General features: G+C 42.4%; 1 protein-coding gene across 3 annotated transcripts in view; it reads right to left on the bottom strand.

Moving 5' to 3' along the window:
• The window catches only part of stard13a (StAR related lipid transfer domain containing 13a), a 78209-nt gene that overhangs the window by 30298 nt on the left and 31387 nt on the right, over positions 1 to 16524 (bottom strand). Inside the window, exon 1 of one of the 3 annotated variants that reach the window (XM_033645690.2) lies at positions 4587 to 5125. The exons of the other annotated variants lie outside the window; for them this stretch is intronic. Within the exon in view, the coding sequence (XP_033501581.2) occupies positions 4587 to 4710 (124 nt within the window). The 5' untranslated portion in view covers positions 4711 to 5125. Of the gene's footprint in view, positions 1 to 4586; positions 5126 to 16524 lie in introns of those variants that run through there. 3 annotated transcript variants of the gene reach the window in all.

A 16524-nucleotide genomic window follows, 5' to 3' on the forward strand; every position in this document is an offset into this window, starting at 1 on the left:
CACAGCACGCTGACACAGCAACGTGACAGTCAGCTAAATAGATGTGTGTAAATGGATTGGCACGGGGCAGGGCTGTAGTAAGCGACCAGTAATACAATATCTGCCTGTCTGTCTCAGTTAAAGCCGCACAAGACAGGACGAAACCAAACAGACAAACTAAAGAGGAGAATGGAAAAAGCAGGTGCAGGTATGTGATAGTAAAAATGAACCAAATATGTAGGTGGTGTTCATTCAAGGGGAACCAGGCCCACTTTCAAAATCCACACGTGTTATTCCTATGGTCTACGACAGTCCAAAAATTAAGTAAACATGAACAACTCTCCCAAATCCAAACGCTAGAAAGCTCAAACTCACATTTGTGATGTCATACGGTCGAGCTGCTCCTTAGACAGTGAATTAGACAAGATGTTCTAGATGACACTGAGTGCACTTGGGAAAATGTTGGGTATGTATATGGGTACATTTTCTGTTTCAGAGCTGAGGACACTACAATAGAAAAAAGCTTATTTCTACTGTGTAGGCCCCTGAGCTGCTGACTTTGTTATTTACCAGAAACTGTTTTTCCATTTTGTTCTTGAAGGCGTCATAGGAGTGCAGCCGCTGATTCGGAGCACCTGGGTTCAGCGCCTCTGGAGAATTAAAGCCCAGCTTCTGTGTTGCTCATTTTCTCTCTCGACTTGGACTCATCCCCTCCAGCGTCCGCATGTTTTGGCCTTTGTTTGGATTCACAACGCTTTACACTATTTTTTCACTCACTCAAATCTACATCACTGACTCACTGATTATCCACACTCCATATGTAGTTCTTTTTAGTTGTTTACCTTGTTACAATAAATACCTTTTGATTTACAACACCCACTGTGTCCCTTCCTGTATTCGTCATGGCCTGGGAGCCAGTTTATGACACCACAAAATCAGGCTCCCATTCGTTGTCGAAAGAGCAGCTCCAGACTTCATACACTATGACGTTACAAGCTTGAGACTTACTTCGCTGGGTTCTGGCTTTGAGAGGGAGTAGTTCATGTTCACAAATGTTGACTGAACATTCATAGGCCACTGGTATAACATATTGGAATTATCAATTTAGGTGGTGCGCCCCTTTAATGCCACAATTTTATACTTAATTAGCAAAACCCAAACCTTGGATATGAGTACAGGATATAAGATATAAATGTATTCAACTGAATTCAAATCCCTACCATGTGATGCCCTTAAAGGTGTTGGAGATATCAGCTGTAGAGATGTCTGCTTTCTCTCAAATATAATGGAACTAGAAGACAATCGACTTGTGGTGCTAAATGCGTCAAAAGAAAACATTTGAAAAACTCAGCAGCAATGTCTCTTTCCTGAAATTATAACCTGCTTACTCAAGATAATCCACTGACCTTGCTATTAGTTTGATGTAGGAACTGTTTTTTTCTACCAAACTACACCCACGCCAACCTTAAGTGTGCATCTACTAATGGACGAGAGGTTCATGCTTGTGACAGCATGAGATGTAAACATTTATGTCATCCTCCTTGGCTGAGCTGTAACGTTAGCTAGCTCAGTGATGCTAGGTGAGTTAGCAGTAGATGCACACCTCCTTCTGTGCAGTGATATGGTTGGTGTGTGTAGCTCCTAAAATAGTTCCTATGAAACTACTCACAGTAAGGTCTGTGGATTAACTCGAGTAAGCAGGTCATGACTTCTGGAGAGATACGTTGCTGTTGAGTTTTTTCAGATGTATTTCTGGGGCGCTTTGAGCACCACAAGCCGAGTGCCATCTAGTTCCATTATACTGGACAGAAGGCAGACATCTCTACCACAGTATTTCCAATCTTCAAGACTCTGACAGTCAAAGCCTGGTCACCTTTAATCTTTGACCTCTAGACTTAGATACAGCCAAGGGAGCCCATTCCTGAGCATCTAAGGCTGCACATGGGCTCAAAGGAGATTTCAAGATATCTGAGGTATGACAAACATAACTAATGTGTGCAGCAGCGTTTTGGATATTCTACAGCTGTGTAGGAAGACTTGCTCTTTAACACAGATTTCTTTGGGAAAACATAAGAAAATGTAGCTTGTGTCACGTGGCTAAAGGCTTGAACTGAAGATGAAACCTCACATTATTGATACAGCCATGAGATTATCTGTGAATGCACAAAGAGGCTGCTGAATCACATGAACTTCAAATGCAGTCAGGACCACTAATGAGAGATTCACATTCATCAGCGGGAACATAACTCAACTATACAATCACTAGATTTAACTCACTGCTAGCTGAGTATTTTCAATATGGCAGCGAAAGACTGTTTCATGTAGGCGAGAGCTAACTGATGACTATATCATCAGAGCAGTGACTGGCTGTGAAGAGATAATTCAAGGTAAAGGTTTTGACACACTCACACACATATATGAATAATCACCCCAAAGCAACTAAGACCCGCAAATCCCATACCCAACGGGAGACCCGACCCCCACCGCTAACCTAAAAACCCGTGGGATTACATCTAAATCCAGGTGCGATTATGCACTCTCAGTTTACACACACGCACACACACATACAGATGAATGAACAGAACCAAAAGCACAATCAAAATTCAATTGAGGATTCAGTTCAGGAGCTGTCCATTTGTTCACTAAAGCATGATTACAAATGCAAATGTGCCTGTTTTTCTTGCTGAAGTTGATTTTGCTGATGATATCTGGACTGCATCTGACTGTTAAAATGCTTTGGGGGTTTTTTTTGTACATAGAATAAGAAGAGAAGAAGAATACTTTATTAATCCCCAAGGCGATTGCTGCACACATTAGGTACGTTTGTCACATTTCAGATATTTTTAAATCTCTTTTGAACCCATGTGCAGCCTCACATGCTCAGGAATGGGCTCCCTTGGCTGTATCTAAGTCTAGAGGTCAAAGATTAAAGGTGACCAGGCTTTGACAGTCAGAGTCCTGAAGCTTGGAGATACTGTGGAGCTCAGACTGGTTACATTAGTGTCGTCCTTTAGATCACTTAAAACCTTCTTAAAGCTTAAAGCTTCTTTTTAAAATGAGACCTGCAGCTTTTTCCTAATTTGTAGTCGTTTGTGCCTTGATTTTAAAGGTTTCTTTCACTTCTGCTTATGCCTTTGTGATTAGTATCAATAAACAATGTCTATTGTATTGCAAAGATTTGAAGTGCCCATGCTTCAAGCTGCCTTGAGCCGTCGACCCTCTGGTTCACAACCCAAGTCCCTATGGACTGAGCTACTGCCACTGCTAAGCATGCTGTGCTCTTTTGCTACTGTGTTTCTAAAAGTAGCTGTATTGATTTTTTTACTTAAAGCTTCTCATAACAAATTCATTGTACCTGGCAATAAACTCCCAACACAGAGTGGAAAGTACACTGCTGAATACTACGCTGAGGCCACATGTGCACGTTTTAAGGATCCCCCATCTCACAGTCTGATCCAGACAGATGTGAACTGTGTGCCTTGTGAGCTGATGGGTTAAGCAGTGGGCTGAGTACAGGAGGGGCTGGTGGAGGAGGTTTTGGGCTCTGGCTTGCGGACAGGATGAAGCGGTGAGAAATTAGGGTAAAGAGGATTACCAGGGCAGCAGGTGTTCTGTGATGCTCCATTTGACTGTTATTGCTCTCTTATTAATTGTGTGCAGAGCATCACTGAAGCAATATGAGAATGATCAATGACAATGCCTCTCCTTTTCATGCACACACACATGTGATTCATCACTGCTGTATGCACTTGAATACCCCACACAGGCAGTGTGACTTTGACTGATATGGTGGCCTGTGGTGGTTTGAGGGGTCGTGAATGTGGGAATGTTCATCTTTTAATTTGCTTAAGAGGCTGACATCTCGGTAATTACATTAAAGCGAGGAGACAGATGCAGCCCTCTCCTTCTCCTCCCTCTCTGGCGCACAGTTGCGATAGAGAGAGACATCCAACTCTGCGCATCCAGGCCACTGTAAATATAGAGCAACCCGGCTGACCCTCCAAACTTGGTGCATTGGCGCGTACACAGAATATTCGACTCCAGACAGATTTGCATGAAACACGAAACCCATGATATCAAATCTCTGTCTTGCAACAATCAAAATAAACAATTCTCCACAGCTAAACAAATAGTGAGCGATTGGCATCTGAAGCCACAGCAGACTGCACTCATATCCACAGCACATGCCTGCGCTGCTTTCAGCACTAAATTTGACAATGACCTTCCCAAAATATCAGGGAGCGCGCTGCGCGTGACGCTACAGGCATAACAGAGGCTATATGCAGCACATAGACTGAGATAAACTTTTGTCTTCCTTATCCGTCTGATGTTAATCAGCAAAGTTGCTTATTAAACAGAAATGCAGGGGGAAATTATGTCTTCTAAAGGTGGAAAGCAAAAGACAAATCTCCCTCCATGCGGTCAGTGATCAATTACCAGACCCCGATATATCTATGATAAATATTTAAACACTCCCGGGTGCCTTAAGGTTGCAGCTCCGCTCGTGCTGCCGCTGTGAAGCTTGATCTATTTGACAGACTAATGAATGAGAACAAACCCCGCATATTAAAACAAGTTTCATTCCCATTGTTTTTTGTCTCTCTGACCTGCCAGCCGTCTCTCTCGGACATTCCTCCACAGCAGATCCCAAGCCTTGGACGTGGAGTCCCGCAGCTGCTCGCTGATCGACCGCCGCAGCTGTAGCTTGGCAGACCTTCGCTGGCTTGTCATTGCGGTGCAGCCGGACGCATATTCCCCCTGACTTAAAACCAGCGCCTCCGTCAGCACCCGTTATTCCTCAATCCTGCCTTTATATCCACTGTGAACAGCCCCGGGGCGGCTGGCTGGCTGCTGGGACAGTGCGCCCCGGCTGCTGCGTCTGGCTGCCGCAATGGTCGTCACCGCTTCACCTGGTATGAAGCTCCTCTCGCGCTGCGTCACCTTCCTGCACCAGCGGAGGCGGATGGAGTCCTGTATTCGCAGAGATTTGGAGCCACTGGAGATATACTGATTGGATTAATCCAGCATTTGTGCCCTCCTCAGCCCCTCTGCTCGAGTCATCTTGGCAGGAGGAAGGTGCAGCAGTGTTTCAACATTAACTTCAGTACGTGAGTCTGGACCTCTGACATGGCGAGCCAGATGTGAGAGGCGGTTTCCCCCCTCCCCATGTGTAAGACTCTCTCTCTCCCTCTCTCTCCCTCTCTCTCTCTCTCTCTCACACACACACACACACACACACACACACACACACACACTCTCTCACACACCAAACATGTTCCCTACTACCCAAACCCACCCACTTACCCAAACAAGGATCTCTTTCAATCCCCTTGATGCACACACTAATAACACACAGTCATGCCACACACACACACACACACACACACACACACACACACACACACACGCAAACAAGTTGCAACTGGGTTGTGTCACCAGGGAAAATTTCCTTTACCATCTCTGGTCATTCAGTCACAAATCTGACCATACAGGACAGCTGTACAAACTGCTGCTACAGACATGCTGGGCTTCACGTGACTGACTTAATAATTTTAATAATGTTACTTGCTTTCCAAATTATTTTAAATCTTACAAATTAGGACAAATACACAGCAGAAGTTACCAAAATTCAAGCCAATGTCTCAGTGTAACAAGGTCAATTATACAGCTGTAATGTGTGACAAAGTCAAATGTACATGTGTAATATTATTAAGGTTTATAATTACACAAAATCTGTTTCAGTTGTTAATACCTTACGCGCTTGTGGAATGTTTGATACTCAGTTTTTGTACCCCTACGTTCAACACATTCTCACTCCGACCTCGTCACATATTAACGTTTGGTCATGGACTTTCCACGTCCACATGTGACGTGCAAGGTACCCTGGGTGCGTTGGTTGTTGACGTTCTGGGACACCAAGTTCTGCCTGTAACATGCATTGTGTTCTTTCAAAATACACTTCCGTTTTCACAGGAAATATAATGTTTACATACAGTCTCTTTCAAAATAAACGAACTACGTCAGTACAACACCGCTAATTGGCATTTTTTCCCCTCAACAACAAACACATGTGGTTAGGTTTAGGAAGACAGTACAGGGTTTGACTTTAGAATCTTACCTTCTGAACACCGCTCTCTCAGGTGAAAGTCAGTGTTTGTTGGACCCATCTACCACCACTCCCACATGCCCCAGACTTTCGCTGCATTAACTTTCATCCTAGTCCCGCCGTGTTTTACCCTGATGCCGCCGGGCACCATTAAACTATAACGGCAACCGGCCATGTATCATGCTGACGTTGGTTTCTGACACCTAAGTCACTGCCCAAGCGCCGGATTTCGACGACTTCGGAGAGAGACCGGACTCCTACGTTCACCTTCGGGGTAGTCTATAAAGGGGTGTCTCCCACCTTAACTCCCCCTTTTACTGTTGTACTCCATGGGAGAGGGGCTTGAATTATATGGTCGTAATTGACGGAGAATTTTGTTTTCACCTTTTGCCGTGAGAATGCCTCCTAAGAGATCCATGGTCTGGGCCTCTTCATATCAACACAACTCAGACAACACTAGAGTCCACCAGTTACATCAAAGTAGCTGATTTTGTCTTATCAACAGCCAAAACTGCCAGTTTACAAGGACAGGACACAGGGAACAGCGGCAAATTCTCATTTTAACAGGAACGATGTAAGGGGATTTAGTGGCATCTAGTGGTGATGATTTTAGATTGCAACCAGCTGAAACTTCTCCAAAAATAGAATTCCTTCAGTGTTCATTGTTCAGGAGGTTTTCACCGGGAGCTGAATTATCCACAGAGGTCTTTTCCTCTCTAAAACAAATAGACCCAGTGATTTAAACAGTTTTCAAGTGCTCTTATTGCGGAGGGGCTGCTAATTATGGTGGCTGATGCGATAACGCAATGACAGGAAATTGCGAAAACAGTCCTCTCTAGAGCACACTTGGTTTTCCTGTTCTTGGGTACTATAAAAAGGTGGCTATGTGACATGGTGATCTCCATAGATGAGGACTCTCTCCCTATGTAGCTGTAACAGCTCATTCTAAGATAGTGAAAACACAACGATTTTTATTCTCAGGTGATTATACAAAGCAGAAAACATACTTATTATATTATATTTCTGTCAATATATCCCCTAAATCCTGCACAATGTGTCTTTAAGAAGCTGGATACAACAAATATAAGAGACTTTTAATTGTAGTTGTATTGGCAATCTTTCGGGGCTACGAAAAACACAACAAAATGAACAAAGGAATTCATGAGTTTTTCCTTTAACTGCACAAGTAGGTGCTTGCATCACAGTATGAGTACAGGGGGCATTCATGCTCCAGTCAGCCTGACAGCCTATAGTGAAAGTACACAAACATCAGCCGTCTGAGCTGTCTCTCTGTTTGAGTCACATTCACTCCTCTGACAGGTCAGAGTTTTGGAAATTTCATTCTGAGCTCTGAGTTACTGCCGTGTTATCCCAGGAATGCCAGACAGAGTGATCAGACCAGGCACGACGCTCCTCAGCTGCCGTCCGCCTGACACCGTCGGATGTCCTGTTTATGGTGTTGAGTTCCAGGTCAGCACGGATCCACGAGCAGAGACCTGATTCAACATTTCGGCCTGTCGAAACACGCTTGACATCCACAGTCGTCAGCAGAATCCTGCACTTATCTGGACTCAGAATACCACTTTACTGGTATGGCTGACTGTCATAAAACGGGGCTATGAATAATCGCTCAATTTTGTCTTCACCCAAAAAGTGATTTCTGTATTTGGACTGGTTCCCCATTATGTTGAAGGGAAGGGTTATTAATGGCGGACTTCACCATTTAGCACTGCTACTTTCCCTGCCTTGCCCTGACTCGGCCTGGTGTCCGCTGACAGGTGATTTATATTCCGCAGAGATTCATGGCTGGCACTGGCAGTCAGCAGCGATGAGAGGGAAAGTGTTTTAGAGGGAAAGAATGATGCACAATGAGTAGCTGAAGAGAGAAGGAATGAAAGGAGGAAATAACCAAGGAGCTGAGGGGAGACTCAAGCGGAGTCAACTGATGAGACCATCAACGTATAGAACATCCGGTGTGGGACGAGGGGAAGCAAGAAAACATGATAAATGACCCATGGAGTAAATTTTCTGACGAAAATTTCCCTTTCTACTTAAAACAGCTTAATGGGATTCACGAGCATTACATTTGTAAATAGGATGAGACAAGTCACATGGTATCTTTCTATCACATATAATTATGTTTAAATGGTGAAAATGACAGGGAGGGGACTGGGAATAATGGGACAGTATTCTCAGTGTAAAAGAAGTTGGTGAAGAGAGGAAGAAATGTAATAATTACTTGAAACTGACACAAAAGAAAGGCAGTCATCGCCCATATTTACAGTTTGTGTGCATACATTACACAGGCATATGTCAACTATCAATTTTCATCGTGAAAATAGTTAAAAAATGCCCGTCACAATTTCCTCGAGCCTCAAGGAGACATCATCAAACGTCTTGTTTGTAGCTGTACTATTGATTGGAGGTTAATAACTGCTGCAAGCATCTGAAACAGTTGAATCAGCTCTATTGGTGGGTTTGGATTCCCAGCTGACAAGAGACCACAACATATGCGGTGTGAGTGTGGCATTGATTCATGAGCAACGATGCCAGAGATCTCTCAAAAAGAGATGCAGGTATTGGATGCTGTTGTGCAAGGTTATATTTGAGTGGGAGACTAATCATGTTAAGGAGTGGATGGAAAATGCAGAAAGGAGAGGAGGTGGAGAACCAGTGTGTGTGTGTGTGTGTGTGTGTGTGTGTGTGTGTGTGTGTGTGTGTGTGTATAAGACATCACAAAAAAATGAGAATACTAGAACTAATGGGACTAATTCATGTACCGTATGTGTTTTTTTCTTTAAAAAGGTACATGATCAACTACTAAATGTCTTAAAGAGAGTTATGAAGGACAAAATGAGTTTCTTATTTCAGACTGTGCATGCCTACAGTTTTTAGTTAGGTCTGTGAGCCTCCTGCAGGTTTGCTGATATATCCCTGATGTTTTAGACATTCAGGGTTAAGACAGAAGTTGATGTGCCACTTTCAACGCATGTATTTATCTGTCCAGCACATACAGGCGGGTGAAAACTTAAAGGAAAAACCTGCGCACAGTGATTAAACATAAGGCTCTGATCACACTGAAAGCATTTTAGCATCTGGAGGTGGCTTTTTGTAACTGTTTTTAATGAGAATTTTTTGGTTGCAGTTTTTGCATTGCTAAGCGCCTTCCGTTTCTGCGCTCTGAGCGCCTGGCGTTTTTGCCGGAGTGCTCTGAACTCAGAGCGGAAAAGCACCCCATGTCATCTCTTTTTCGTCATGTTTTTTCCCATTATCCAAGCGGATGATTTGAGAGGCGGGCCTTCTGGGGTGGTCACTAAACAAGTTTACAGTTGGTAAACAATGGAGAAACTAGAGGTAGTTGTTGCTGGATACTCAGAACTATACAGCCCAATGATAGACAGAAGGTTGTCAAATTGCCTCCAAGTCATCCTGAAATATGCCTAGAAACGGCCATTATCGAGGTGAAGCTCCTGGACCAACCGGTGGTACCAACCTCTTTGTTAGAGTCTCATGTGCTCACACAGATCTCCATTTCCTTGTGCCCAACAAACTGTTTGCAGACAGCCTCTCACCCTCAACCAGAGCTATAGCAAGTACCCTCTGCCTGAACATTTTAGTAATGAGCTACTAATTACTATGAAATAAAAAAATGATAGATTGATTACACGGGAGGGCTAGTTTAAGGATGTGATGGGGTGGTTGCCTGGCAAAGGCATAGCAAATGTTTTTTACTAGTGGCATTCAATTTTTAAAAAAGGTAGTGCAGTGCCCCTAACGTTTTGCAACCTGCAAAACACTTTCTGTGTGATCGGGGCCCTAACAGATGCAGATGCAAATGGTGTCAGTCATATGCGTCTGTATGACCTTCACAGTCACAAGATCTCAAACCAACTGAACACCTATGTGAGGGAGAGTTTGGATCGACATCACTACCATCACCAAAACACCACATGAGGGATTATCTTTAGGATAGAATGATGTTCCATTCCTCCAGCAGAGTTTTTAGACTATTGGAGATTTTAGGAGTACTGAAGTCTTTCTCACAGAGATCAAAGTGGTTTTATGAATTAAAAAATCACAAAATCAAGACCAGTGTAGAATTAACAATCCCGATTAAGGCAAATGGAAATGTTCAAGCATTCAGATAAAAGGTGCTATAAGGGTTAAATATCTTGTTGTTAGATGGCATGTTGCTGAATGGTGGGAAGCCTGCGAGAGCCACTTGACTACATATTAATATTTCCTAAGAATATCTGTATTCCTATGTCATAGCATATAAATTCTGATGACATCTAAGTTTACACAACAGTTTCTGTATATTTTGAATGGTGTATAGTAGTGGACTATACTAAAGTTATGTTTATATTTACTTTATTTCTGTGCTAGATTACAGGCATAAGTTATTTATACCAGGTATGGTGCTGTAAGGCAGTTTTAGTGTGCATGAAAAAGGAGATTGTTTACAATGTTTTGCGTAAAAGACGACATTAAGTTTGTTTTGGTTTGGATTGTAATACGTTTTTGACCGTGTCATGCAGTGTTGAAGTGTGTAGTGACAGGAATATAATGAGAATATGTAGAAATGGGAAACGGATTTGGTAGTGGACTGTACGAGATGTAATTTTGGAAGGACCTGGCCAGCTGTTTTGTTTGTGAGTACTGTGGATCTTCACAAAAGGAACAGGAACACAGACACCTTTAGTCACCTAAGAAACACCTTAAAAACTAAATGGCCGAGGAATTTTGGAACATTGACACGTCCACTATACTTTCTATTCATCAAAATGTGGATACGATGATGAGATTTTGCTTTGAAAGACTATTTGATATACAGTTGTACATTTGCAGCAATTTCTTCAAAGGAGAACAAGCAAGCCTGCAGATATTTTTATGGAATAATATCCATCATAGAAATAGAAATACAGTCTGTGTGACAGATTGCATGTGCATTTTCAATTTTCCACTTGTTTGCACAGCTGCATGCGTGTGGTAGAAGTTACATCATAAGCAAGACACCTACACTAAAATAGGTTATTTTACAACCATGAAACACAGCGTAACACCAAAGTGTAACATAAACCCTGAAGGTACCAGACAGAGTGACGGCACGACGACCATCTTTCTCAACACTCACAGAGACACAAACGTACTACGTTACGCAACGACATACATAGAAAACGCAAGGGAATTAAAATGAAGTTGAACCCACACAAGCATGCATAAAATAATGTTAAGTGGATGCATGTGCGTTCAGTTTGTGTATATACACACATATATTGTACACACTGCCTTGTGACCTGCGTTCCCTGTGCAAACGCTGTCATGTGTGGGCTGCAGGATTAAGGGATTTTAGCACATTATCACAGCCAACCTCAGGCACAACTGGCTTATGATCAGAACACTCTGACATGACTCTGAGGAGCAGAACATTAAGTACCTCTGACATTTTGTGTGCTTTTAAAATCCTTCACTAAAGCTCTATATGATAAATGTAGAGGGATGAGCAGAGATGGACTGAAAAGGTACCCTTAAACATTTTGGGGACAAAGGCCTTTTTTTTTATTTCAAAATTACTGCAAAGTTTAACTAAAATCTTCTATTTAGAAGACCTCGATTCTGCATCACTAATGAAAAGGTCCACAATTAGTCTTTTTTTAAAACTGCCTACTTGTTTTAAAGGGGGAACATCACTGATTTTACATGTGAGCTTGTGTTTATTCGTCTTGAGGAATATCTCTCTGCCACTGAAAAGAGTGATATAATGTCTTCTGAGGCCCTGGAGGGAGCTTTCTTAAATCTTAAACCTTAAAGCTTGACCCGTACTACAGACTAAAAGTCTGGATGTCTTGGCGCCCCTGCTGCTTCAGTCCACCATTCCTTTTTTTTAATCTGTTTCTTATGAGTCCTCTAAGGCTTTGTTCAGACTGCCCACCCAAATCAGATTTTTGGCATATCCAGATTGTATACAGATTGATTTTAGAAAGTCTGGAAAGCCAAACAAAAAAACAAAAACACATCAAAACTGATTTTTGCAAATAGAACCCAAACCAAATAAGGAGGTTTAAAATGTGATTTCAATCTGATGTCTACAAATACAGCTCAGTACAGATGCTCTGGCTGCTCAAATCGGATTTTCTGATGACTTTTGATGATCACTCAAAATGCAACAATGATGACATCAAATTCAGAGTGACGCAAGTGCTGAGTAGAATCAATGCTGCAACTAGTAGAGCGCTAATGAGGGACAACATGGAGAACAGCAGTCCGTGGACAGACACTGAAGTGAACTGAAATAAGTAACTGCGACAGCGATTGTTTGGTGGGTGCAATGATGGACCTCCATTTGTCATGCTTCAACATTGTCACCAGTTCAGCTACATAACTGAACTGGTGACAACGCCATGTCACCAGTTCAGCTACATAGTTCAGGCTTCCCACACATTGTACCAATTCATTTTCAAAACCTTTTTACAACTTCATAATATTTTACCCCAATTACACGACTTTGAGTAGTTTAAAAAAAGCCTACCAGGACACCTCACTGACAACAAGCAATTTGAAACAGGCCCATTTTGCAAATGTTAAGAGGTACACACTTTGTTTCCCTACAACTACATTTGGCCACAATTCCACTTTGCACCATCACATCTTAGGTTTTGGAGCAGAGCCTCCATCCACTGTGGCCAGGGTCTGCCTTTCTCTTGAGCCATGTTTTATATTGGTCATTATACATAAGTGAACATGCACTTCCTGGGCATTTGTGGATAAGCAAACTGCTAGTGCTTGCTAACTTTACTTGCACGTTAAGCACTGCCATCACCACCTAGCTCCATGCTCCAACATCTATCAAGCAATTAGTAATACAGGGAGCTCATTTTGTGCAATGTTAGACATGTTTGAGGATTTTTATGAACATATTTTAAACAATAGCTGAAAAAATGTACAGTATATTCAAAACTGTTCTACAACATCCTGTTAATTCCAGGTCATTCCTAGGCCCAGAAAACAGTTTTTCTAATTTCATAACTTTTCCAGGAATTTAATGACCATGGGAACCAATGGTAGTTACTGACACGTTCGTCATTACCACAGCAACCCATGCAGATAGGCTGGTGATGTCTGGGCACACAAATCTGATCTGATCATTTGCAAATAACTATCTTAAAGATCTGATTTGAGAAACAAATGATTGATTTGCCTGCAATTTGAACATATCCTGTTTTTATAGAAGTAACATACTACAAACACAGGAGTCAGCCAGCTTATTAGTACAGAGTATTGCTGAATAAAATCATACATATCTTTTAATTGCTTTTGAAGGATAGAGAATGAGGTGTCTTGTAGCACCAATATCTCACTTCCAGTACGGTCTCTACTGACTAGCAGTTGGGAATTCAACTGGACTGCATGGCAGAGGCTGAAAATGACAGAAGAAACTGTAGGAAAACAATGAATTGTGGGTTGAGGTGGAGAGACAGAAGAGTGAGAATGAAAGGGGCCACAGGTCAGAAATTAAACACTTCTGTGGGAAAACCACAAAACTTCCAGTGACTTTGATCCAGGGTCAGTTTTGTATTTCTCCGCTGTGATGTTGAAGGCTATGATGTGTGGATGGTAAGCTGGTCCTTGAGGTCAACCTCTACCCCGAGCAGGGAGAGAAAACACCACAGGAACACTGTCTCACAGCAGCAGCCAATCAAAACACCAACCTAACACATTCCAGGGCTCAAACAGCCAATCAAAGCAGCACAATGGACATGTTCTCCGGACAGACCCGGGATCTGACTTTCAGAACAAATACACAACAGAGCATGGGCGTCTCCACCAGGAGAGCAATCGGATCTTGCAGCAGCGGTTACAGAAATGGACATGACTGGTTTTGGTTTTGTCTTCTAGAGGCAGAAAAAAAGGAGGCGGCGAAGGTGGAGCGGGGGAGGTCAAGTTTCTCCCTCTTCTTCCTGTCAGATCATTTGAGGTTAGGAAATTGTGTCAGAAAGGCAGCATGATGATTCAGAAATCCTGCTTAAACTGCACGTGATGGTCACAAAGATGCTCAAAGCCCTCTCTTGTATCATTTCTGTCCAATGACTCAAGAGGATTTTACACTCATAATGCACCTGAACATCATTCTTACCAACTAAAACAACCTCTCGGCTTTGCTGGTCTTGGTTGTCTTTTCCAGTTTATCTTCTTTATATCTCCGGCCATATCCTCTTGTGTCCCTTATGCAACCACAGCCTAAGCCTCTCTCCACAGGGACTGCCCTTTGGTTCGAAGGCCCATTATTCCGAAACCCGAACAGGTTGAAAAATTACCTATTGAACCAATTGCCTTTATTCCAATGGCCCATTATCCCAAAAATACACACTTAGGAGTTGGAGTTAAGTGACCATTACTTTACAGACTCTGTTGACACAGTGGTTCACAACTGGTGGGTCACAGTCAAAAAGTGCACTGAGATTTAATTCTGAAGTGCTGTTTCCTGATGTAAAGTGAGTGACGGCTACTTGACAGAGACAGCAAACTAGCTCGATGACATGGCCAAATGCAAGTATGATGCCAAATATATTAACCTGTGTGGACCTTAAGCTAATGACTAAGGAGAAATCTGGACCCATGGCCGGACCATTTGGGAACCACTGTGTTAACATCTTACTCGTATGACTTTGTAAAACAGAAAGAAAGAATTTCATTTTGGCTGATATTTAACTTTAACAGCTCTCCTGTGAACGAAGTTAAACAAACAAAAGTGGGCTTTTTGTTTTCAGTATAATGAGCTGTCCAGCTATAGATTTTCAGTCCAGTGGCCGTATGCTCTGACCTGAATAAATATGGCTGAATATCTGAGTCAGCCGAAACAATGTAAAATGTATCCTCACCCATAACATCCTCAGTCCTCATATTTTCAGATGCCATTTCCTTCCTTGTTCTATTTGTTAGTTTGCAAAGAGAACAAGGAAGTTCTGCTTTGGGCAGCATTTAGAGCACGCCCCCTGGCAACCTGGAGCCAAAATGAAAGCTGAAATAGCCTGAAATTCTTCCTTGCCTCCAACTGCGTCACTGTCGCTTAAAAAGACAGCGCTGGATGCAGGAAGGACAACAGATTTTGTTGCTGTGAACTCAGCTTTCTGTCCCAGTCTTGCACCAAAGTTGTTCTAAATGGAGTTTCTACACCTTTATCACAGCTTTCCCAATCAATATACCACAAACTGAGGAATGTATTGCCTCATTCAACTACATTTACCATCAACGCCGATTGGACATCTCACATAAAAGGTGGTATATTTCCTCTCAAAGTATTACGCAATCACAATTGCAAATTAAAACTAAAGGCCTTCATTAATTTAATTTTTAGCTAAACATTGAACACATTTGTCCAAGGTTTTTTGGTCCCCGACTCTACTGCTCTGTGATAGTATTACTGTAAAAAGTCAATAACTGCAAATGCACACAGAGTCTGGGTTGGCGAGTTCAGGCCGATCAATGATTTAATAGATCACGTGATCAAAGACTGTGACTTGTTCAACCCACTCCCCTCTCCCAGCTTCCTTAAATTTACATGTCTGCTCAGCTACCATGTACCCTCTCTCTCTCCCTTCCTTTCCTCCTCCTCCTCCTCCTCCTCCTCCCCGCTCATTTTTCTCCTCTTCATCCCTGCCACTGTCTCCCTCATCTCGTTCGTCTATTTTCAGCAACACTCAGTCATTCAGGCCAAAGCTGCTCAACTCACTTGACTCTACTGTTTGAGACTGAAACACACACACCCATACATAACCCGCCCATACCGAAGCTGTATGTCACTTCAACAACTGCTTACTAGAAATTTTTGGGTGCACTGAGATCAAAACTAAACAAACGAGGAATCCAGACAGAGGAATCATCTCCATACAACAGAAGCATTCCTCATCCAGTAAAATGTCTGCAGCTTGTTACCTTCAGAGATCACCCGTCTGCTTCAAGTGGAAAACCTCCAGATTAAATGAAACCATTGAACAGATGGCACCGTGTGACCTTGACCTAAATTCCTAGCTCATACTATCTCTTTTCAGTGATCGCTGGGAGCACACACATTCAAGCACACACACACACACACACACACACCTAATCATCTTACTATGAATCACATAGTAATTCCATATGTTGCTCACTTCCTCGAAAAGCATTTAGACGGGCGACACTGCAGGATTCAAATCACAACATCTGTTTATGTGCTCACTTGTGTTCTTTACCTTCAAACTATATTTAGCAAAAAGGTAGCTCTGCGGGAAAACGAAGGGGCTACTGTATGGTTTGACACTTTTCTGTAGAGGTAAATAATAATAAAAGAAGTAAAGGAACAAATAAAATCTTGATTGTGCAAAGAAAATACATCCTTTCTCATAGATCCATGCTTTAAACATGGAAAAAACTGTTAAGTATTCAGAGGGGATACTGTTCAC

This window comes from Epinephelus lanceolatus, chromosome 11, assembly GCF_041903045.1.
Source record: "Epinephelus lanceolatus isolate andai-2023 chromosome 11, ASM4190304v1, whole genome shotgun sequence".
NCBI lineage: Eukaryota > Metazoa > Chordata > Actinopteri > Perciformes > Serranidae > Epinephelus > Epinephelus lanceolatus.